At 40.7% G+C, this 24,844-nt stretch overlaps 2 protein-coding genes across 3 annotated transcripts; one reads left to right on the plus strand and one right to left on the minus strand.

The window, feature by feature from the left end:
• Nucleotides 1–118: 118 nt before the first annotated feature.
• Nucleotides 119–3,592, plus strand: LOC116391475 (ras-related protein Rab-8B). The gene is made up of 8 exons (XM_031862108.1): nucleotides 119–342; nucleotides 941–1,001; nucleotides 1,085–1,145; nucleotides 1,229–1,306; nucleotides 1,447–1,536; nucleotides 1,640–1,705; nucleotides 1,801–1,851; nucleotides 2,438–3,592. Exons 1-8 carry the CDS (start codon nucleotides 219–221, stop codon nucleotides 2,528–2,530), a joined length of 624 nt encoding a protein of 207 aa, XP_031717968.1. The 5' UTR covers nucleotides 119–218; the 3' UTR covers nucleotides 2,531–3,592.
• On the minus strand, nucleotides 2,278–21,738 carry trpm1b (transient receptor potential cation channel, subfamily M, member 1b). Of its 2 annotated transcripts, XM_031862096.1 has the most exons (27): nucleotides 21,490–21,738; nucleotides 14,810–14,886; nucleotides 13,906–14,101; nucleotides 13,595–13,808; nucleotides 13,154–13,278; nucleotides 12,910–13,081; nucleotides 12,394–12,568; nucleotides 12,172–12,295; nucleotides 10,687–10,759; nucleotides 10,454–10,554; nucleotides 9,850–10,026; nucleotides 9,612–9,746; nucleotides 9,433–9,483; nucleotides 9,175–9,315; nucleotides 9,052–9,081; nucleotides 8,664–8,956; nucleotides 8,161–8,389; nucleotides 7,873–8,004; nucleotides 7,644–7,775; nucleotides 7,406–7,534; nucleotides 6,996–7,247; nucleotides 6,684–6,876; nucleotides 6,113–6,133; nucleotides 5,878–6,022; nucleotides 5,573–5,778; nucleotides 5,290–5,422; nucleotides 2,278–5,197 (listed from the first exon to the last, which is right to left on the minus strand). In XM_031862096.1, exons 1-27 carry the CDS (start codon nucleotides 21,559–21,561, stop codon nucleotides 3,841–3,843), a joined length of 5,085 nt encoding a protein of 1,694 aa, XP_031717956.1. In that variant the 5' UTR covers nucleotides 21,562–21,738; the 3' UTR covers nucleotides 2,278–3,840. The 2 variants fall into 2 exon arrangements, with proteins under 2 accessions (XP_031717956.1, XP_031717948.1); XM_031862088.1 differs by lacking the exons at nucleotides 2,278–5,197; nucleotides 5,290–5,422; nucleotides 5,573–5,778 and having other exon boundaries at nucleotides 5,954–6,133; nucleotides 6,702–6,876.
• Nucleotides 21,739–24,844: the final 3,106 nt, after the last annotated feature.

The following is a 24,844-nucleotide window of genomic DNA, read 5'->3' on the forward strand; positions in this document are numbered from 1 at the left end:
AGTGATTGTTAAAAAGAAAACGAATGCATGTAAAGTTAATCCTCTCCCCTTATCCCTTGAAACTACATAGACCATAATGCAAAGCAGAAAGTGACGACACCCTCCTCGGCACCGGTCGGCTGCCAGTCTACCACAGACAGCTGAGGATTTCCAGACGGGGGACCCCGGCTCAATACGGCCTATTATTAGCAAAACGTCGGAGTCTACGGTGTGTTTAAATGGCGAAAACGTACGATTATTTATTCAAGCTGTTGCTCATCGGAGACAGCGGAGTCGGCAAGACATGTCTGCTGTTCAGATTCAGCGAGGACTCCTTCAATACCACCTTCATATCCACAATAGGTGATTATACCCTGCTGCCGCCCCTAAATATAAATCTGACATAATGCATGCCCGTATCAACCGATGCTTTACAGCATTGCACACATGGTGGTCAATATGCAGGGCTATTATTCATATTTTCTTCTATTACACAGACCCATATTCGTTAAAGCGACAGTAACTGCATAGGAGCAAGACAATGGGAGAGACTCATTATAGCAATCACCTGTCCTTGATGGCTTATAGGCACCAGATATTAAATATGGAATGAGATCAAAAACTGTAGTCATGATGTTTGACCTTTGGAATCCTTGTTAAAAGACGAGGCCTTCTTTGTTCCATTCAGAATTGTTAAAATATTGTTATGTCCTCCATTAAGCTCTACAGTACACTGCAGCAGCTAGTTGTCCTGTGACATTGAATGATGTCATCCTACGACTTGACATGTGATTAACAGTCCATTCAAAGGTTACTGTTCAGGAAGGGAAGATGTGTATTGCAGAAGTGCCTGGTTTGTGGTGCATCTTATGATGAGCAAAAATGTTTTATAATCACATGTAATTATTAATCAATGCAGTAAGCATCAGCCTCTGTCTTTTGCCTGTTTATTCAAATGCAGGAATAGACTTCAAAATCAGAACTATAGAGCTGGATGGAAAGAGAGTCAAACTTCAAATTTGGTAAGTGTTATTTGACTTTTTTTCTTCCTTTTTTAAAAATCTGAGTGTGACACCAATGTTCACAATGAATTTGATGTTTTTAGGGACACTGCAGGGCAGGAGAGGTTTCGCACCATCACCACAGCGTACTACAGAGGAGCAATGGTATGTTGGCACTTCCTCCCTCTGGGTTTATCTTGCATATCAAAATAATTATTATTTATGAGGAGGACTGTTTTTCTTCACAGGGCATTATGTTGGTCTATGACATCTGCAATGAGAAGTCTTTCGAAAACATAAAAAACTGGATTAGAAATATTGAAGAGGTGAGCACTGAATTGAAACTAGTATTAGTAGTTGAACTGATATTTTTCTTCATAATATGTCTATATATTTGGTTGTACTTGCTGTCTGATATTGCGTCTGATAAGCACAACTTTGCATAATGAGTCTTTTTAACTCCCAGCATGCCTCGTCTGACGTGGAGAAGATGGTACTGGGTAACAAATGTGACATGGCTGACAGGAGACAGGTGTCCAAAGACAGAGGTGAAAAAGTGAGTTTCTGCAGCTGGTCATTATTAAGAAGCAGTCCCAAACAAATTGAAATGCTGTGCAGGCTGAGTGACACGCTAACTTTTGTATTTTTATCTCACTTAGCTGGCTATTGATTATGGAGTTAAGTTCTTGGAAACAAGTGCAAAGTCTAGCCTAAATGTAGAAGAGGTAAGCTGATTTTTTTTTTTACCCTGAAAGAACCATCTAACATGGCTAATAAATATGTACATTTAATATATTTTGTTTATTATTTGTCATTCCAGGCCTTTTATAACATTGGAAGAGACATATTACATAACCTGAGCTCAAAGACGGTAAGTGATTAAGATATTTTATTAATAGATTCCATTGGGTATGGTGGGGACATGTCACTTTTCACACTTTTTACAGATTCATATTCATTCACTGGAATCACCTTGAAACAGTCTTCTTACTGTTTAGCCGCCATTTTTCAGATAAGAGGAGCTGATAAAAAAGATGATAATGCTCATCTAGGTTGCTTTCAATGATCCTTCACTCAGCAGATGAGCTTTGTAAGCAGTAGCGAGTGCTTGTGTTTCACCTCTCAGGCTACAAAGAGGTCACTGATAGGTGGATGTTTGTACCTGGACTGCTCTTTGTTGTAAAGATGCTTATACAACATTTTTGTTAAAGTATGAGCTCTCTATTAATGAAAACAAAACGTTTGAATCAACATTAGTTTATTAATAGTACTGCAATAAAACACAACATTTCTATAAGTTTGAAAGCCTGATAACCAGTTTCATAATAATGTTTATTTGCTCGATTGATATGACTATAATGCAGGAACTAAACCTACAACCTTGACAGGTGTTACACTTCCTGTGAAGGCCTACTTTATTTATAACATTTCTCTACTATCACATCTTTTCCTGATAGACTGACAACAATGCCGGAGGATCAGGCAAACCAGTCAAGATCACAGACAAAAAGTCGAAGAGGATAAAATTCTTCAAGTGTTCACTCCTCTAGGCTGCTTGCCTCCAGTGTTCACGGCTCTCTAGCGTGACTTTGCTGTTTCTGGTTCCAACCTTCCGGGCGTCCTCCCAGCAGCGACAGCAGTGGTAATATTCAGAGTTCCTTCCTGCCAGCTGAAGCTCACAGGTTCACGAGTGGTTGGGATGCCATCCTGATGAAGAGGATCAACAAGGAATGAGGCCTGATACTGTATATCCTGTCATGCAAAAGACCTGAGCATGATCCTCAGAATTGGTTTGTAGCTGGCCCTGCAGAGTCTGCTCACAGGAGGCAGTGACTCTGTTGGCTTTTATAATACCTCTGTTGGATGTCCTGAAAATAGACTTTATTTAATATGATGAAGTTCCACATAGTTGTCTTATAAATGTGGGAAAAAAAATGGAAAATGCAGATTCTTTCATAAATTGTAGCATTGTTTTATAAACTCTATCTATTATCATATTTACCATGATGTTACTGTCAGATGGACATATCACGTCTCAGCATTGATTGTACTTGTCTGTGTAAATTCATGTATACTAATATGCCTACGGTCTCCTGTTGCACTGGCACCATTTCTATTTGTTCATGCGTGCATCGAAGGATTCCCAGTGTTGTGAAAGGAGAGACAAAAATATGTATAAATATAACCTACTGTCTTTTTCAGGAAACCTTCATTTAAACAGGTTTCTGTGTCAAACTGAAACTGTGAGAGGTAGTTTGTTTCTTAGGAGCTGTACCTAACTACATATTGTTATGCGATTGTCAGTATTTGCATGAAAGCTATAGGGTTACCTCTGAGTGGAATATTTTTAAGCACATTTTACAGTATCTGAAAAGAATATGTTTACAGACAGTATTTGAAAGTGTCAATCATATTTGAATTAATGTTTTTGATGTTCATGTTGTGTCATGATTTTGGCACAACTAACTGATTGTGTATATACTTTATTTTCACCCTAAAATGTAGACATCCAACTTGAAAACACAATGACTGAGGAAAGCTGTAATGTGAATGATGTTGAGTTACTGTATGTTAAACCAATGAAAGACAGTAAAGAAAGTGGATCTTTCAAAGAGAGAGTTGTGTTGATTTGTCCCTACTCTGCACTGCCAACTAATATTAAATGCATGACAGAAGATGTCAGTTTGGTAATGATTTTTCATTACTGTCATCCTATTTTTGATCATTAATGTGAAATCATGAACTCGGTAATCTCCAGTTGAAAGGCCGGCTAGTTCTCTGCATCGCTGGTAGCTTTCAATTCCTCCTCCATAAATATATTTTTCCTCATTCTGTTGTATCCCTCCTGCCTTCGTGGCTCTCATTTATTTTCCTGTGGATCATCTTCTTTCTGCTCTGCCTCCATCTTTGTCCCCTCATCGTCCCCTGCTACCCTGCAGGCTTCAACCAGGTCTCTCTCGCTGCTTGAGGCTCTGGGCTCCTTGCTAACCACTTTTGCTTTCGTCTTGCTGACATTAAAGCTCTGCGATCTGTGAGATGGAAAATGCTTTTCATCAGCTACAGTCAGATACTCTGTAGCGTCTGAGAGATTGCGCTTGGCCTTCGTCTTTGTTTGGTGTGCTGCGGGTTCCTCTGTTGGACGAGCTCCCTTGCGTTCTAAAGGATTATGATCCGTCTGACTCTCTTCTTTTTTAGGCTCTGTAGGTGCAGCGCTAGCTTCGAACTGCTGGGAGAGAGTTCTGACTGTTGACACTTTAGGCATGTGACCAATAGTGCTCGGGTACACCTCGTATTCCAAGTTTGCCGGCCACTGTTTTGGTGTTTTAGTGATCTGTTCCACTACTGACTTGTAGTCTGCAGTTTGCACATCATCACCTGCCTCCGCTGGGTTGTAGATGATGCTGCTCATAGCTCTCTTTTTTGTGATAGGCGAAGTCTGGCTTTGGATTTCAGTAGGGACATATCTCAATGATTTAGTCCTCTTTGGGGAAGAGGAGGTTCCAGACGGCAGTTGGGCCTTCTTTGTGGGCTCATCTGCTTCCTCGGGTTCATCAGGCGGGCTGACAATGATGGTGCTCATAGCCCTCCTCTTTGTCAAAGGAGAAATGGGTTGGTCTTCAACTGGATAGTATCTCAAGGATTTAGTTCTTTTTGGTGGAGAACAAGGCTGTAGTCTATCTAGCAGCATTGTGCTGCCTTGTTTTAGGTTGGATATGGTCTCTTGACTCGATGCTGCAGAGGCAGGCTTTTGTTCACATGGAGATATGAGAATGTCCACACATGAACTTGGTCGTGATCTCTCCAAACCACCAACCTCTAAGGTCTGACCACCTTCCTTTGTGTTGAGAGTACAAATACTGGAGGCTTGCCGCAGACTCCTCTGTCTTTCTACGCCAGTTTTAGTTGTCTCATCTGTGTCCTTCTGCTTCGATGCAAACTCCTCCATGTCCATGTGGAAGCGATAAAGACTGTAACCGTCAGCACTGTTAATACTGCCCTGGCGCAGTAGGGAGGAGGGGTCGCTGACAGCGGAGTTTCGTGAATGGGTTCTGGTCAGTTCCAGTCTGTCCACCCCTGCAAGCTTTTCCAGGGCAACCGCCATGCGTCCGTGGATCTCTTCCAGCTGTGCCAAGCGCAGATCCACTGTCTGCAGAGAGGCCTTCATAGTGTTCTCCCTCTCATTTACCTCCTCCAGACGCATGGACATATTCTCAACTCTGCAGACCAGAGAAACAATAGTTTATGTGAGCATAAACTGTAATCAACATGCTTAGAAATGTCTGAGCCGTGCATGAAAAAGGGTGTTCACCTTTCTGAGGTAACCTTGATGCGTTCATCACTGGAGGACTGCTGCTCGTCCTCTTTCTCACGGAAATATTCCTCCACACACTGTTCTTCAAACTCATACAGACTTTTTAGCTCCTCTGGATTCAGCCTGAGCTCTGGTAGAAACAAGTCAGTCAGTGTGTTTCAGTCAGAAACAATACTGACCTGTAATTTTATAAGGGCTGCAACATTTTTTTTTTTTGTGATCCAGGATGAACCTAAATTCATTTGTGTGTATTTTTTTGGTATCATTAGAAGTGACTTACTGAGTCCGCGGTCCTTCTCATCCAACTCTCCATCTTGTCTCTTTCTGGCACACCGCCGAAACAGCCTGTTGAAGAGGATGTAGAGGTGGCTGAAGATGATGAGAGGTGGCGGCAGGATGGGACGGTCATGAAACGTCATGATCAGCTGATACCTCTGGAACTTCCACACCTGGTTGGAAATGGACTTGATTTCACAGAAAGTGTTGCTGTGGAAAAGGAAACCAAGACCAGTGAGTATACACACTGTAATAGCAGATGTTTCTTGTAGAACAATAGAGCAGTTAGACATTGGGGCATATACTTACTTGAACACGGCAATGAGCAAGTTAACCAGAAGAATGTTTGCCACGAGAAGGTAACAGGCCATGAGGGCAGGTGTGAGCCAGGCACCAGGGATACATGGAGGCAGTTTCTTCCCATCCTCATCATATAGATGTTCACCACATGGAGCTGCAGCGAAAGAAAAGTTCTAGCTGTAGAAATTATTCCGAGCTCTTTAGCTGATTTGAAATGTATTTTTGGCTTGAACACTATACTCACGGTTGATTTCCATCGCATAGACTTGGAGAAACATTGAAAAAGCGTTAAAATCAATAAACACGCATTTTTTTAATATCGCACTTCTGTCAAGGTCAAGCCGATGTCCAGGAAAGAGTGGACTGGTGTTATCAAAATGTTTCTCCAATTTGCAACTAATCAAACACTAAAGATTGCTTCTTTTTTATATATATATTTTTAGTATATTAAAACAAACAGAAGGATCAGTAACTTCCTCAGAAAACATCTGTTTTAATATTTAATAACCTTGCTAATTTAGGCTTTTTTCGACAGCTGCTTGTTGCCTTCACCCTGACAGATGAAACACTGACAGAAAAACAACTTACAGGCAGATGATCATCATTGAGGAAATTAGATAATAATACATATCCTGCTTTTCCTCAATGCAAAATGATTACCATGTATTGAAGGTTAATATAAATATGCCAGCAGAGGGAGACAAAGTATTGAGGGGTTTCAGTGTAATATATTATTCATAAACATCACAGAATTTGAAACAGGAAAAATACTGTAACACTGATCATCTGCCCAGAATCAAGAAACAGAATCTTACTATGAACTCTAGTCTTACGGTCTATCGAGTCCGCAAAAACCTCTCCGTAGATCATCCAGTAGGGCATGTAGAAAATGTTTCTGGCCAGGCGCCATGTTGGCTCCTCATCAGGGTGAAGGATGGCTTGCCGAGCCACCCCGAAGCTCATAAGCACCACCAACATGATCACCACAAAGTACATCATGTCTATCATCTGAAAGACAAGAAGCACATATAAATGATAGCGTTAGTGTAAACTTCTGTTCATTCTGTTTGTGTTGCATGTCTGTCATGTGATTGTCGCATAATTTGTGAAACACTAAATGTTGTTACCATCTTCCCTATCATCATCACATAGGGTCCCAGGTATTTGTTGACTCCGAAGATGTCCAATACACGAATGTACCAGAAGATGATGTCTATGCAGTAGATGACTCTGCCGTAGCCCAAGTAAGGCTCATGCTGCAGCCGTAGCATGAGACCTAGAAGGAAGGTGCAAATGGCAGCCACGTCTGTGATGTTCCAGTACTCCTCCAGCCACACACTTATCTTCTGTTTCAGCTTCCCCGGTTCTGACATCAGAATCTAGACACCAGGGTTGAAAGGTCATGCAGATGCCACACAATTTAGATAATATCTATATATATATATATATATATATATATATATATATATATGTATATATGTATTACACTTATAAGGACTCAAATCAGATAAAATGTATCATATTTAATGGCTTGTACCTGTCTGATTTTTTCTGATCCAAGTGTGACGATGTATGCAATGACAGTCCACTCTTGTAAAGATGGCCATCGCTCCATTTTTACCAGGATTATGTAGTTGTACAACATCAAATATCCCAGATAGCAAATCTGTCGAAGAGAGAAGAAGAAAATACCCCAAATGCCATTGCATTTAATTCACAACACTCGAAGTGAAACAAAATAAGAAATCATTCTTGATTAAATGAAGGACACTTACAGTGTTGAACCAGAATTTGGTGAATGGCGCATTATAAAACTCAAAGAACCTTTTGCCAATGGGGATTTTGCGGACATTAGTACTACCCTCCTCTTCATCTCCCTTTCGGGAAGTTGCATCATTATTAGGGTCCTAAAACATAACAGAAATCTCTCAGCTTCAGTTTATATCTTTTTACCCTTTGACAAGAAAAATTATTTAAACAATATGTGTAAAATGAATGAATTACCTTGCTGGATTTTGTGTCGTCATCCTTGTCTTTTCCCTGTTCTTTGTCTCCAGGTGCATGATAGGATGCATCATCTCCAAGACGGAAATCCAACAGTAGAATCAGAGGAGGAAAGACGATTCCCAGAATAACCTTGGTGAGAAAACAGGTTTTATAAGACACAGTGAGTTTGTTGTTATTTTACTCTTACCTAAATGCAATACTACATGTATTACGACTAGTGATGTTATTATTACTGTGGAATATTTTTTTATGGATGCCCAAAAGGAAACATTTTGTGGTATCAACCTTGAGGCCGGGATTTTTGCCGATCCTTAAGCAGCCCATCCACATGTCGGTGAGCAACATCTGGCTGCAGGTGTGGGCAATGAAGTCACGATGCTTAGCAGCCACAGCCAGCTTCAGACAGGTGGAGTTACTCCAGTTGACCAGCTCATATGTTAGGAGTTTCATGGCTACCTGTTCGTCATGCTTGTAGGACTGGTCCAACAGCTCGTAGGCAAGCTGGCCAAATTCTCTATGAAAGAGAGGAAACTATGATATTCATTTCTTTATTGCACACTCAAAAAGTTTGAGATCACAGAAAAACATGAAACAATATGAAAAAGAAGCAAATGAAGCAAATGAAAAGTTGAAGTTAATTACAATAATTACATCACAGATGTTGCTGTTCAGTAGAGGACAGGAAACCAATGTAAAGAGTGATATGCACCTGTGCGTTTTTTTTGGGGAGAAAATACCTTGTGAAAGCTACAGGTGAAACATTTGTGAGAGATGTTACATGTACTGACTTGGAGTTGTTCTCCAGGTCTTGGGAGATGTCATCCACCAATTCACTCTCAGAGCACTCATGGGCCATGGCTCTATACAGTTTACAGGCCACCAGGGCTTTCGCCATAGCTTCTTCTCCACGCTGCCAAAGAAACAGCGCCATCTTCTGGCGTTTCATCAGCACCGCCCACAGCATCAGCTCATGGAAGGGGAACTTGAATCGACAGACCTCAGGGTCATCCACGTCAATTTCCACCTCTTCTTCTTTCTTCTTTTTTTGCCTTTTCTTGCCTTTTGACCTTGGTTCATCATCCTGACAACATGGAAACATAATGATGGATTATTGTTCTCTGTGGGTTGTATTGTTTTAGCTACTTGACAGATTTTGTTGTGGAAAGGATACCCCACCTCCATTCCAAGAAGCTTCAGAGCCTTCGGCTGCAAGAAGAGAGCAAAACATCATTAATACATAAATGTTACTTAATATGATGAACGAGCTGTTATCAGTTATTTTCTTCCACCCATGCGTACCCTTTTTAGTCCATACAAATTATTGTAGAGGTTGCGGAAAGCCTTCCTGGTGTAATTGCTCCTGTAAGCTCCCCCCATGAAGCACTCCAGCACCAGACCAATATCAATCACAGTGATCTGATAATCTGGAGGAAGGTTTCCCTGCAAAACCACCAGTGTAATATGTAAAATAGCAAGTATCTCAAGATGATGTATAGCCTGAAAAAGTCTTAAATGTTAGACATTATGCAGAAAACATGATTGGAAAGATCATTTTACCTTTTTGATATCCCTGACCACAGTATTCAGTGTATTAGCGGGGCCAAGTTTCTGAGGGAAGAGCGAAGAGGAGGAAGAAGAAGGTTGTGTAATTAGTGTCAACCTTTTTCATATTTGCCAGATCTGTATTTTAAAGGGGTTCAGTCTCATTTTCATTTGCTGTAGTGTGTCAGGCCCACCGTGTTGTATAACTCCTCCAGTCTGGGAATGGTGAGGAAGTGGTGAATGCTGACCCCATTCTCAAGGAGCAGTTTGACAAAGTCCACTCGGTCGAGCACCAGAGCATCCATCATAGCCTGCTCCAGAGAGTTCACCTTAGAGTAAGATAGATGACTTGTCATTTACACATCACAGCAATCATTATATATTCATATTATGAACTCAAGTGAGAGTTTTTGCCCTAAACCCCACTCTTACCCAACGAATCAACTCCAACTTCCTAGGGTCTGTTTCCTCTGGAGGTTCAGGCTTTGTCTTTCCCTTCCCCTTTCCCTTCTTTGCCCGGGTTTTGTTTCGAGGCGCGCTGGCAGGACTCTTTTGCTTCTCTTGAGCCGGGGAGGTAGACGTTGTAGAGTTGACCATGGCACCGGCAGGCTTACCAAGCAGGGAATAAGGTGAATAAATAAATCTTAAGCATAAAAATATCAATTTATTTTCTGCCATTAGTGGTACTTGATTACATTAAATCACTGGAATTGTGATTATCTGAGAAACACAACACAGTTTATAGGAGATCTCTCTGTGGTTCTGCTATATGTCGAGGATACTTTGTTGTTTAACGATATAGTTGAAGACATATAAAACTGCTCTGCTTTGAATATTAATAATCAATATCTGTTTTTTCCACAACATGAAGTAACAATAAGCCAAACACATTTTGAGTGAAGGGGGACTTTGAGCAACTCCATTTCAAAATCACATTATTTCCTTCTGTACTAAATACATCTTTGCCAGCGATGTAACTGTACTGCACTCATGTGAAATTATTCATTTACATTATTCACATGTGAGCCCCACTTACTGGTAAATTGTGTCCGTAAACAAATATGTGATTACGAGCAATGTCCACTCTGTTCCAGGCCAGAGCCAAACTAAGCTGGTCAGCTGCTGCTGCGTTTGTGCCTGATGCAAAAGAAACGGAAGGACAGACAGAGAGAGAATAGCAAGCATGTAGTCCATCGCAAGAAAAGTATTGCTGTGAAGTAATAGTACACACACATGTGGATTTGTTGTTGTGGTGTAGCCAGATAATACCTTTCAACAGGGCAGTAAGAATGGCCATTTCAATATCTTGTTGTCCCTCAGAACCCATTCGAAAAACTGTGATCTGCATGTGAAAAATAAGAGAAGAAGCGACAGCAGACGTGAAGCCTTGTACTGTAATGGTTTAATCGGTTGATAACAAACCACCTAAACGAATGGATGAATGAATGAACCACTGTAACTGCAGCTGTAAACATGTGGCGATGAACTGATGGGAGATTCTTTCAGCTAGACCTCTCACTGCAGGCTGACCATTGAACAAGCTAATTTTACTAGTCAGACAGCATGATAGTGTTTTCTTTGTTATGGACTCGACTATATCAAATGAAATAATGCTGACGGGTCTGTCACATGTGCAGCCATGGTAAATGGGATTAAGTTGGGATGAATATGTGGCACGGCGCTAGAGATGCCGGGCCTGGTCTCGGGATGCGTTGATAATGAAGACTCGTGTTGTTCTTTCAGACAGTTGCAGGATGCGCTGTGTGCTTTTTGGTAAATAGGGAGACTGTTATATTGGTGAACTCCTAATTCGGTTAAATGTTGCAGCCTGGTGTTGCATCACAGCAAATTTCAGCCTTCTAAATCAGTGTATCTGTTAAACCCAGCTGTTCACATGGGATGCACTTAGGATGAAAGGATTATTTGGGGACTGGACGGTGACACTGATTCACCTGTAGGTTAGTCATGGCACTTTAGATTAAGAGTTGGCAGCAGTGTGGGCTTTTAGTTGCTTATAAAGAGCTCAAACAACTTGGCGGCTCTGTCAGATTGTCTGGGTTGGGTATCAGTGAAAACTAAATGCCCACAGCGGTATGATCTTTGAAAAAGCAGTTTAGGGTGCTTATCTGAGTGTGTTGGAGCATTAGGTGGTCTAATACATTGGGGATAGAGGATGCAGAGTCGCTGGTGAAGTGACAGCACTCTGAGGACTGAAAAAAACACGGGGAGAGGAAAGAGAACCTGGCTGAGGATTAGGGAGATGGATCCTCTCCTCCATCTGTGTGCTGCATGCTTAGTGTGGATGGATGAAGTAAAAGTCTCTGCTAAGCAGGTGGTAGTGTGAGCTCATCTTTCCCACCCAAATGTATGCAGTCTGTAGATTAAATATATACGCTGGGTATTACAAACTACTAATCACATCACTTGCAAAAATCTTTACAATCTTTACAGCTGTGTTCTTATACTATACATGAGGGTTGATGATGTAGTGAAGCTGCGTTCGCCCCAAATTACATGAACATAATGGCACACGACCACAAGGAGAGATGACAAGCACGCTGTGGGGATTATGTTTATTCGATATGTTAATGGCAATACACAGATGAGTGGAATGGATAAATGACGATGGAGACCAGATGAATTCACAACTCAGAGATATTTATTGATTGACACAGACATGTTACTTTCAAATAATACTTGTGGAATATCTTGAAGATATCAACACCTTATTTTCCAGTTTATTCTCCTACTCACCAGTTCTCTTTTCTTCATGCACTCCATAACCATGAGCAGGATCTGCTGCGACTGGCTTTTGCTATAATTGAAAGTCTTCTGAATAGTTACCAAAAGTTGCTCTCTGACATCATCATGAACCATCCTGGAAAAAGAAGATTCAAGGAGAACATATCAGCTTTTTGTTTTTACCAGAGGAATGCTGTCCAAGTACAGTAAAGGAGAAATCATCTAAAAGCTCACCCTCCTTCCTCTGAGAACTTGTGTGCGAAGGAAAGTATGTCGGAAGCTCGGCCGCTGCCGTCGCACACCACCACGGGGATGGGAGGATCGTCTCTCAGACTCTCCAGTGCGATGGAGATCACGTTGGGGCCTCCCTCCACTATCATACACACTAGAGGAACCCCCTGACCCAAACCTGCAACACACAGCCAGAAATACTGAGTCCTTTCATCCACTCTTTTATCACCAAAGTGTCACCTTATGATAACAGAATTTTGAGAATGAAATGTTGAAGCAGAACACATTGACTTGATGGGCGCGTACAGACGAAACCGGAGGAGGGAGTGAAGTCAGTGGTGACAGTTGAGCATCCCTTTGCTGTCCCTGCCTTATCCGAGCTCCAGGCATAGGATGACAAAGGGAAGCCCACAGGCCACAGAGGAGCTCTCCATCCGCATGTCCAACAAGACTCTGGCACACACTCAAACACACCATGGACGATGTTTTATGATGTCTGCGGAGCGCTGTTTGACTTACGCGTGTTGATCTTCTGCAGGGAGATGTGCTTCTCCAGCAGCCGGCGGAGTTTGACCTCTGAGCCGTACTTCCCACAGGTGCCGTTGTCAGTCAGGATGAAGTGGGAGTGGCTGTTGTTGAGCACAGCCAGCTTGCTCAGTGGGTTTGCCATTGTCTGATAGGGTTTGTTTACCTGTTTTAAGAAGAAATATTAGTAAGAAAGCATCTTTTTTTTCTGGAAACTAAAAGCAGAATAGGTTCTCACATCTTTTCCGATGAGATCCTCTTTGTTTTCCAGGATCCCCCATGGAGCAATTCCTATAGCACACACCTTCCCTCGTGACTTGGAGGAATGTTCCTTTAAGGCATCTCCGACATGACGGATCACCCCTAAGATGTAAAGAGCAAAATATGGTAAACATGAATAATGACTCTTCCAACTGCCTAATGGGTCTGGATTATGGGATACCGTGCTGTTACTGTCACGCACCGCCACACCGTTGCCATTTGTGATGAATTTTCCCAACCAAAGCTCTAATTACATTGCTTAAACCCGTGACAATGGGTTAGTCAAATCCCTCCTAGGAAATTGCAGAATAGGTATTATTTATTGACTATTTAGAACAAAGGTAATCTTCTAATGTCACAAATTGTTATTTTGTGAAGCGAACATTAAAAGCGTTATCCTGAACTGTCAGCGTCCTACCCGTGTTGACTCCACCCGTGAAGATCCAAGCTCCGGTGGTGACGGCAGCTTTGATCAGGCCTTTGCCAAACACTTGCTTGAGTTTGGGCTGGAGGTCGAAGTTCTGGAGACCTCCGTGGACGGAGATGAGCAGGGTGGGCAGTTCCAACTGCCAGTCCTTCACCATCAAATGCAGGAGGTTGTCAGGTTTGGTGTCATAGGAGACTCTAATATACTAGGAGAGAAAATAAGGGATGAGAACCGTAATGTGAGTTATTTCTAATCAAACCACACAGTCACTGTGAATTCATTTTTCAATGGCTTAGACTCACCATGGCCTTGTTGACGAATCCTCCACCCTGGAACTCTATTAAGCCGTAGGTGTCTGTTGGGTAGGTCCTGGTGTGCTTGATCACACTCCATTTATCCTTTGGGGTGTCAATCTGCACCAGCTGGTTCGCTTCCTCTAGCGAGTTGGCACCAGCAGGGATGGCCACGTGTTGCGTTGTCAGCTGACCACAGGAACATCTACATAGATCACAGAACAAACCTGTCAGTCCTGGGCCCTGCGTGGATGTAGACTTAAAAATGTGCGTTGATCATGCATAGAAATCCCCGAGCAGTGTCCTATCCAGTGCTGAATCATGATTCAACTGAGCCAAGTGTTTTGTTGAGTCTGCGCATGAAGGCCGTGTCTTTTACTCGAAACACACACTGCACAGGCTCTTTAATGACTGTGTGCCCATTTCTGGGAAATTTGTGCCTCGGCGAACAAAGGCCGGCACTGCCTGGCTGCTCCCGGAGCCCAGGACAGCAACCATGTCCTACAATACCCTCTGAAATATAATCCTGATAAATGTCTGATGACCTGCAGTCATAGGTGTCATGATTAAGTAAATTAAAATGATTTCTAATTTATTTAGAGCAATACTCATAGTAAAAATGCAAGTTACAAAACACAAATTACAAATTCTTTAGGAAAGTAAAAGATACATTTTCACCAGCCTGCTTACTTTTTCTTTCTTTATTTTACAGCTTTCAACTTTTAGAAAGTAAAATTAAAGTTCGATCGTATAGCAGTAAAAAGGAGCAACTGAAATGAATTTGATGATTCATTTAAATAGTTTTTGAGTTTTAATGTCATGTTGAAATGATAATGATAATGTGCTGCTGTTCATGGATCAGGCCACATTTCAGTAATAACCATTAAAAAGGCAGTGTGGAGAGTGTAAATACCTGCTCGGGTCCTTGGTGGGAAATTTGTGAATACATTCTCTTTTTAAAAAGGTCCTCTCAATCCAAACTTTTTGTGCCTGTAAAGAGGAAATATAAGAGAGAAAAAGGTGTTAGCTCACATTGTGTCATATGGTCACAGGGAGATCATCTTTGCAGGTATCTGTATTTAAATTTCACTATTACAATCCTCTTGGTAGTAATCCCGGCTAAACGATGAAGACTATATGCATCCTGCGAAGAAACCAGTGAGCGTGGGGAAAATATAAATCAAAGTGAAAATGTTTCTGCAGAGACTTTGAAATACAGTTTATATTGCGTGTTCACTGGTATTAACAGCTCGTAATACCGTATGCAGTGGATGCGGACTAACACCTTTCATTGTCTGCTCGAGCTTGATAAGCAGCCAGTGAAAAGCAGCACACACAAAGTACTATGCCCACGCACTTTGTCAAATCCTGCTCTGATTGCTGTCGGATTTTTTTTTCAGTGCTGAGCAAAAATAACCAAGTTCAAAGCAGAGTTTCTCTGAGGGCCTTTGTTGACTGTGGAGCCCCAATTAAAACTCAAGCATTGGAAGCAAATCTTTCCAAGAAAACACTCGGAAGTCGAGTGTGGCAAAAAAAAAAAAAATCATCTTAATATTTAACTGCATCGATAGGTCGAAACATTGTAAAATAAGTATTTCAACGTCACCTGTTAGTCTGAAGTCATATGAGTATGAATGACAGACTTGTGAGTCTTGTCTTGTGAACAGCAATCACAAGTTCCAATAACACAGTGCAGTTACTGTTCTCTCTTTATCGGTACGATTAGCCTCAGCCAGCAGGGCGGCTGCAAAACCACAAACTATCCATTCAATTCTGCATAAAGAAAAAATATTATTTGATCAGGTCTATAGTATTTTTTACAACCTGTTTTTACATATTTATGGTTCCATCTAATACTATGTGCTGGTCTTAATGAGTTGAACTGGAACAGTACTGCTGCAGTTTTTTATTCTTTAATCCACACTTTTTATCTTTCCCTTCATCATATATAAATCAATATATAAATCACCCCTGTAATGTTTGCTACTGTGATGACCTGATTTCACCCAATAGACTCACTCAAGAGTCATCGGATAAACACTTGGTTGAGTAGATAAAATCACCAAGTGATGTTTTGCTAAAAATACTCTATTATTTAGTGTTTTCTTTTTTCCTTTTAAACAGTTAAACTGATTGTTTGCATGAAGACATTTTGAATAGCGTATGTAATTCACAAATACTTTTACATGGTAGCTTTTTGGAAAACAAATGTACCACCTTGTTGTATTTTGCTGTTGCCGGTCTTGTTACAGCAGTTTTCCATCTCACCGTTATTATGCATCATTAAACACCCAGAACTACTAAATTGCTGCCTGTTCTCATTCATCACATGTGAATTCACTTTCCATGATCCGTAATTTGTTCCACAATCTCTGTCATATCTAACTAATTGTGCCATAAAAGCGATCTAATTAATTTTAAAAAAGAGTTGCAGTTACAGAATGTAGATACACTTACACACAATCTTCTGTCCGAGCTGCAGAGTCCTATCTGCTGCTGGAAGTTAAGCCTCGAGAGTGGAGAGGAAGTCTAAAGTCTGCTGCTCCTCCAGCAGAGCTTTCTCCTGGTGCTGCACTCCCAGTCAAGTGCTCTCATTGAATCCCACAAGACATGAAACTTCTTCACTTTATGAGGGCCAGCTAATATGATGAGCATGTGAGCAGGGTCTTTGTTCGCCCAAGTCTCATGACTCCAGTTCAAGGTAATCCCTTTGGGAGTCCCATGACCCCTTCTCCATGCCCACAGGGTATTTTCATCCTTGGCTTGAACAAGGCACAATAAATCTACTTTGATAACCGGCCCCTAATCTCCCAATTTGTTGAAACTCCTTTCTTTGTGTTCGCTTCACAGTGTGGAAGATCTTAGCTTGTGTGAGAAGACGGTGCAGACTGGCTAACCTGAAAGCGCTGCAATCTCGTTCAGAGGCTCCCCAACTTTTCATTCGAAACATTTTCACCCCCTCCAACTACTTTGATTTCAACCCAATTTGCATAATTGAGAGAATTGGATGCAGGCATTCTTTTGGAAGGCGCCTTGTTAAGACATGACTGGTCTCCAGTTGGGGGCAAGGTCAGTCAATGCTAATTGCAGTTAATCTCTATTTTCATCCACCATGTTTTTGTGGAGGAAAGGAAGGCTCTGCAGGCAGCTATTCAACATTATCTTGCTTTTTAGTTTTTCTCATGTTAAGTGGAATTGCATTTGTTTAAATGTCTGGGATTTTGTGTAGTAAATAGCCTCCCAGCAGGCTGAAAAGGGGATATTACTGTTAACACAAATCACATTTAGCCTACTGGCTTCTATCTGATATCCAACAGACTAAACTGTGGGCTCAAACAGGGAAAAGTAAAATATGACCTATTTAGATTACTTTAAAATGAATCATATTCATTGTACATGCTGGACTTAATGGAGTAATTCAATTAAGACTATTTAAAGTAATTAAGGGCATCAGGAGCATGCTTAAATAACCAGAGGAAGGCATTAGGTGAGCTAGAAGCTGAGATGGAGTTAACAAGCACAAAGTTGTAGACATCCATTTAAAACCTTCCTCATGTGAAATGGTTTAATAAGCTCTCCTTTTATGGTTGAAGTGAGCAGTTTGAGCCTGACCGTAACTCAGAGTAAAAAAGACAAGGGAGGTTGGTGGTTGATGACTCAGAAAGACACAGAGAGAGAAAGAGAGAGAAAGAGAGAGAGAGAGAGAGAGAGAGAGAGAGAGAGAGAGCGAGAGAGAGAGAGAGAGAGAGAGAGAGAAGCCTAACAATTTTCCCCCTTTTGGTTGTGCTCTGGTTAAAAACGCACGTGGGCCGCTGGTAATTATAGCCGAGGAAAACAAAGCGCATTTCCAGAGGGGTTTGGTGAGCATGTCACAGTTCTTTCAGCTTACTTAAACTCATTAACCACAGCAATTAAAACCAAAATCCAGTCGGCAAACCACCTGCCTCGTTAAGAGCTGCCTTTGAGCACCTAACAACAAAAACCTTAAAGAATTAGATACTGCAGGATCAGATTGTGTCACAACCGGCAAATTAACGAGACTTACGACAAGCCTATGAACAATAAACAACAGTCATTCCAACATGCAGTTTTTTTTAGGAAATGACCGTTCAAAACAAAAGGCAATTGTGTTGGAATGGAAATAATGATTGCTGGATTGCTGGGGAGGTCACAGAAAAGGTATAAAATATATAAACACAGTACATATGTTTCTACCCTGAATTTCTCTAAGAATGAGTACTTTTCCCATGTTGGCAGTAGACAGAGTATTTGTGTCAGTCAAGTTGTATGCCATACATTCATGCCTTTTTGCACTGGGATCACATGGTCTCTGGTCTCCTGACCCTCAGCTTAGTGAGCAACCAGATCACAGCAAATTTGTTCCAGTGCTGCTACAATTACACAGAGCAACCGTCATAAGGTAAAGGTATAATGACGGCTGTATTTCTGTAGGCTGGCATCTGACCTGGTCTGTTTCAATGCATTTTGAACACATAATTGTCGGTGAGTAAAAAACTATACGTGTGATTTATTCTGAATATTGTAGTAACGACGGGCTTCACACAACAAAAGCCTCATCAGCACAAGTGAAATGGATCAGAAAGGATTTGGGGGTCCTAATGGAATGTCACCAGGGTTGAAGATAAAGCAACTAATTGCTCGGCTTTGGTATTGAATGGCGATGTGGTTAGAGCCTGATGCAGTGTGACAGGAAGGAAGCCCATGTAGACTCCTTTGCTGTCTAAAAAAATACCATTTCAGACTCATGGTCGATCCCACGTGGACCGAATAAAAAGCTGCCTTTCACATATTTTAACTCGAGGCAGAAAGATATTTAGACAGAATGACACACTCTGGATAGACTCTGGATAGGCAAATTTGCATTAACTGTGAAGCAAACTGTTTTCAGTCAGCCCTGTTCGTAAATGCACTCATTGTTTGAAAACCTAGTGAGCCATCACATGAGTCCAACATGTCACTGATTATCGCCAAGAGTTAGGGAGTCATAAGACATATTTTAAAGTAGCTGCTTTGCCCCAAAGGAGGGTCTGACTGAAAAAGAGAGCAAAATAAATTCGACATGAAATTGGGAATCAGAATAAAGACAGTACTGTACCTCTGTAAAAACAAATAAGGAGTCTAAAATATTTTTTATAGCGGAAGATAAGCATTTCTCAGCGTGGACACACAGGTCTGAGTGAGATCCTCTTTAATCGTCTTTATAAAGTGCAACAGGCCACACGCAGTTTCAAAGGTTTTGACAGTAGTTATATGTAAATGTTAGCTTTACATGCCATATCATATAAAAAAAACATTATTACCTCTGCAACACTTAATTAACAGATATGATCTGGAGTGTTTGTATCATTCTGCAACATAAATATTTGGACCTATATGGGAAATTTATGTTCTCAAATGTTAGTCAATTTCCATGTTTTGTGCCGGAGAACCCCTGTGAAAATGAGATGGTGCGTCTTGACGGGTTTTTCCTCTAATTCAGTTTTGAAATAAATAACATGTAGTGTCTCAACAGATGGCCAACCAGTAGCAGATATATAACCTTATGATGTGTTATTTTATGGGGTGTAAGAGTTTTCCATCTCCATAGCAGAATTAAATCTTAGAGGCAGTTTCCCCTTTGCTTTGACCACTCTAAAGATCTATTGGGTTTGATTCAGTATTTAGGTGCAACAACCAGCAAAGCTTGCACTTGAGTAACACGTCACTAGTTTAACTTAACTAGAATGCTGCAACATTTAAAGAACTTACTGGTTAAACTTTTATTTTTCATGAGCTTTGCTTACTCAGAACTTCACACATTGGGGTCTGCTGTAGTCCGGCCCCTGAGCTTTAAAGCTTTTTGAGGATTCTTGGCCCTCACCTGACTTGAGCCTGACGCTTACATCACACAGTCATATGATCTTGCAAATTCTTGCAAAATTGTAAGATTTGTTAATCACATATGGCTTGATTTTGCCCTTTATTGATGTGGCAAATTTCCTTTAAGGGTCCAGTGATTATTACAACCCTTTAGATGCTTTCTGGCCATTTCTTTCCCAACTAACTATTTCTCTGTAAAAGAGGTAAAAGGTCAGTAGAGGCAGCTCGTTTACAAAAGAACAGTGTTCAGTCTGTAGACAGAAAATATACATTTATGGCAACAAGGTGATATCATGCGAACACATTTAACTGAATGTGCTCTTTATTGGAGAGTATTTCAACTTTACCCTGATTTCTAGTCACGTGTCATCCAACCAGATCCAAAGAGATATCGCCTTTACTCTCTTTCTGATGCACTCTACCACGGATCAAAAGTAAATCCCTCTTCATACTATGACCCCACTGTAAATTATGAAGTATACACTTATCATTTGACTAAAGCAGATAAATCCATGATTTAAGACTACAAACAACATGACAAAAAACGGATATCTCTCAGCAGTATGGTTTGTGCAGCAAATTAGTTTATATTTAGCAACATATCAGATTTCATTAAAAGTGCAGCTGAGAGCAATGACATTCCAGATTGCTTTACAGAGTAAAACCTCGTATAAAAAGGCTGTGGATTATAGAAGAGTTTTAATCTCACCACATAATGCTTGCGGTAATTTATAGAAACCCATCACACTAAATTATTTTCATGATGTCAGTGTCAGATATAGCCTGCTGTTGATGTATACATCAGGAGTCGGGGTGATTTAACCACAGGGTGAACAATTTTCCTCAAAACATTATGAAGTTGATTATGGGTATGTAATCTACAAAGAATTCACTCTTGATATTTCAGTTTATTTTCCATCTTTATCTTTTACTAATAATTTCTTTAAAACTATTTAAGTGAGAACGTTTCGTAGTTTTTTGTCCTCCAATGTCCTGTGCTGAAATACATTTAAAATAAAAGCACAGCAGCATTACAAATGTAGTGTATTAGTTTGCAGTGTGCGTGCGCTAATCCCAGCATGCACTGCTTGTTGGATTTAGTGTAGAAGCATGAATATAAAAATTGCATATTTCTTGCTTTCAAGGACATGATAACAGGAGTGTGTTAATCACATGAAAGCAGACTTTAGAAATATACAAACGTCCTAAATCTCTCATGGTCAGGGTTGTCCATACTGGGCCATTATGAAGGATTAAACTGCAGCACTGGAGTGAGCAGCTCTTGAAGCCTGCTCAGCTTTAAACACCATTTAACAGGACGTTTGCAGGGCATGGAGAGCAGACCATGTGCACACCAATATATGACCATCTGTCCTGAATGGTGCTTGTCATTGTGCCATAGGGGCTGTGAAACGATTGGTTAGGAACTAATGTGGTTTCATGTGACCTGCTTTCAACACAAGTCATTCTCAGTCAAAGTAGTTGTGGTTTCTGGATACAAAAAGTTACACATTTAAAATATATATATTTTTTCTTTTATAGATAACTTTTATGGAACAACAACAAATATTCACTTTTTAAATAAATCCCACAAATTTCAAGAGAACTTGAGTCTTTTTTTTCCAACTCAAATTAAAACACTCCAGATCAGATCCAACTCAGTATAGAAATGCAGAATCCCCGTTGAATGTGACAGAACAGGCTTCTTCTTACCTTCTGCGAGCCAGATGTGGTGCGTTTGAGGGAGGCCCGTTTAAAGTTGCTACTCTGGCCCCTGGTGTCCATATTGAAGACGGACTTAGAAAGGGATCCTTTCAGAATGGCAACAGGTCAGTGTTCAGCGGCAGCATCAACATCAGAACCAGACAGAAACCATAGATACCCACTACAGAACCAAGGCATGACAGCAACCTCAGGATTCACATCTCAAAAAAATGATCAAAGTTTCACTCAATTCAAGGTTTCAGCGCTCCTCTCTCCTCTCTGATGCTCACTCCCGAATGACAAGACAGAGATCCGAGCCAGGGATATAAATCACTCGATGACACACTTGACACATAGACCCTTTTCGTCTGCATCCCATAATCAGGCTTAATGCAGCCGGCTCTTACGAAGCCTCAGGGTCTAATGGATAGAGATTTAATAAATGGTTATTGAAGGTAAATCTACTTTGGCACAACACAGCCGCAAAACAGGCTTAGAGAGACCATGCAAGCTGTGAGGCTGAAGTTAGCCAGGGTAAAGCCCAATGTTGTCCCACCTGATGAGCCTCAGTGTGTCTGAGGAGTGTCCCATCAGGGTACACACAGAAAGGTATGCACAGATACAGAATTAACACACTCTAATTTGAATCTGCATGAAGTCAGTTCTCTGGTAGAAACACACCAGGAATAGTCCCGCCAATTATTTCAAACTGCACACTTTCTACCTACCACGTTGTTAAACTTCTTCAGAAAGATCTCACTTGATGTAGTTTTGTTCCATATAAAGTAGTCTCAGATTTAGAGCAGCTTGACGTTAAGTATTGTTAAGAGTTTGACCTCTTATACAACACCAACAAAGTTGATGCAAAATGAAACTATTAAGGCTTAATACCACATTGCATGATTTGGCCTACGCTGACGAGTAAGAGCAAACATTTTGACATTCATTAACAGAGCTAGAAATATGAAAAACATTAGTAGTAATGAATTGTATCACATAACGGCTGATGTTATCACTTCCAGACCAACTGAAACCTGTAATGCAATGTCATTGTGACATTATGAATGTTTACCGGAACTGAAAATGTGACGTTTGTATAGTGTATCAACATAAAAATCTAAGAATCTAAACTATCTGCCACCTTATAGTAGATCTGTTACAGGATGCGGAATAAAAGAAGGGAACAAAGTATGTTTTTATGTAGATTTTCTTTCTTTTTCTTCTTATCAAACGAAAAGTGAAGTTCCATCTGAACTTCAGATGGAAAAAGATTCAAGTTTTAGGCCATAGTCAGACAGATTATATATGCAGCAGCTCCCCCTACTGGATACTAAGTGGAATAGTTATAACCAACATTACCCAGAGCAATATTGAAATGCTCATGGAAACATGAAGTGGAAACCACAAAGTAGCTGGAAGCTACAGTATATGATATTTACATTGAGTGCAACTTTCAAACCTAAGACCTAAATCTAAGATATTTACAGCTGCAAACGTTTAGATATCCGCTTGTACGAGGTTTGTCTGCACATAAGTGTTTAATGACTGAACCACCAGGGTTTATGAGGATAAACACAATTATCCTGTACTAAAAGAGAAGCTCACAGAAACACATTGTGACACACAAGTAAACCACAGCCGAAGCATGAGCGAGTGTAGCACGGAGATAACCATTCTACTAATCCACACTATGAAATCAACAAGTATCTTCTCTGCTGTTTTCAACATGAGAAAATAAAAGTCTTGCCTGTTTTAGTTACCGAGGAAAGTTGGAAGGTTTCCACTTGTCTTTATCTCACACTTGGCAGAGTGTTGTCCATGAATGAATTATTTTTTCCCTACTCCATTCCAGCCATGTGTCTCGATGTTGTCTGCCTCTAAGAATGGATAAGGCCTAATTTCTCATTGTAAGCAGACACAAATAAGCTTTATCATCTGCTGGGGCTTTGCATATGAGCAGATTATTTGTCTCCAGGAGAAGGTAGAGCACTGAATGGAGCAGAAGCAACAACTAATATCGGTGTGAAAAGCGTGGTCAGATCAAAACACATGACCGTTAGATTCATCACTACATGTGCAACTTTATGTAATTCAATATATGAATGATTGTAATTATGCTGCCATGTACTTGATGTTGAGTCCAATAAAAGTTTCCCCAAAGGGGCAATAAATCTTATCGTATTTTTTTTATCCAAACTTCCTTTTTATGTTCATTATATTGCGGAAAATGTGGTTGGTAGTGTCTATTGTATTGGTTTTATACTGCTGACATTTACTGTAAAAAACTCATTGTTGGCACACTTTGGCAATTTGTAACAGGAGATATTTTAAACTACAGAAAACAAATGTACAACCACAGGTTGTTGACATTATCTCATTTAACAGATACTATTTAAATAGTAGATCCAACCTGACATGAACGTAGGCCTATCTTTGGCAGACGAGGTGATTGCATTCCAGTTAGAAATGTATGTTAGGGGAGGGTTATGTTATTCAAAATACATGTCTGCAAGGATTAACCGCAGCAGTACATCAGCTTGCAGTACACACTGTACCTCAAACCGCCGACTATTAGAAACAAAACGAAAAGTACTTAGAACAATTAATTTAACATTTCCACCACAAGAGGGCGCTCTGATCTCTTGTATGGCCAAGGACATTATGCATTAATCTCTCTCTGACCATGGGGGTCACAGAATATCTGTCAGAAATATTGAGTTTTAACACTATCAGTTTGTCTCGAAGGTCATGACCAGTTCAGCCAGAACCTGCATCTGCATACTCAACACAAACAGAAACAGTACGCTGGTTTCCAGTTTCATTTCAGGCTCCTGCTTTGCTGCATTAAGCTCAATTTACCTTTGGTTCTTTTACTTGATCATTTGTGATGTGTCTTGTGTGACTAATGTCATCACACAAGCCAGATGAGATAAAACTAACAGCTGGAAAGCAGGTTAGGGTGAAACGACTTCCACATGTGATACTCTGGAAGGAGATACCGTTCGAGGAAGAGGCCATGTTTCACTTTGTGCACTTAAACTGTTCAGTGGAAGTCCTTCTTTGTTCCCGTGAACCTGTGATGTGCTTAAAGGCACCACTCCTGGCAAGGAAACCCAAACATTTAACTGCAAGGAACAAGAGTACAGCAGAAACCTGCAGGTGAATAACACCAATCAAAGTCATTTACGTCTTCTTTTGATTACGTGCGTGCTGGTTGTTTTATCAAGGGGATCAGCCAGGACCTACAGTAACAAAACAATAAAGGTTGTGTGTTTTGACTCAGTGAGCAGTCAGTGTTTCTCCTGGTTGCTAAGGAAGCAGACAACACCCTCACCTGAGACCTTGGTTCTCCAGGTGTGTTCGG

Source organism: Anarrhichthys ocellatus, unplaced genomic scaffold, assembly GCF_004355925.1.
Source record: "Anarrhichthys ocellatus isolate YVR2014 unplaced genomic scaffold, GSC_Weel_1.0 scaffold2, whole genome shotgun sequence".
Lineage (NCBI taxonomy): Eukaryota > Metazoa > Chordata > Actinopteri > Perciformes > Anarhichadidae > Anarrhichthys > Anarrhichthys ocellatus.

Excerpts from the sequence above, each read along its gene's own strand:
- LOC116391475 (XM_031862108.1), top strand. The coding sequence starts at position 219 with ATGGCGAAAACGTACGATTATTTATTCAAGCTGTTGCTCATCGGAGAC. Across the intron at positions 1,002-1,084 it reads AGAGTCAAACTTCAAATTTG|GGACACTGCAGGGCAGGAGA; the intron begins GTAAGTGTTATT and ends TGATGTTTTTAG. Across the intron at positions 1,146-1,228 it reads CGTACTACAGAGGAGCAATG|GGCATTATGTTGGTCTATGA; the intron begins GTATGTTGGCAC and ends TTTTCTTCACAG.
- trpm1b (XM_031862096.1), bottom strand. The coding sequence starts at position 21,561 with ATGGACACCAGGGGCCAGAGTAGCAACTTTAAACGGGCCTCCCTCAAA. Across the intron at positions 8,957-9,051 it reads TGAAGCTTCTTGGAATGGAG|GATGATGAACCAAGGTCAAA; the intron begins GTGGGGTATCCT and ends CCATGTTGTCAG. Across the intron at positions 5,198-5,289 it reads ATCAAGGTTACCTCAGAAAG|AGTTGAGAATATGTCCATGC; the intron begins GTGAACACCCTT and ends TCTGGTCTGCAG.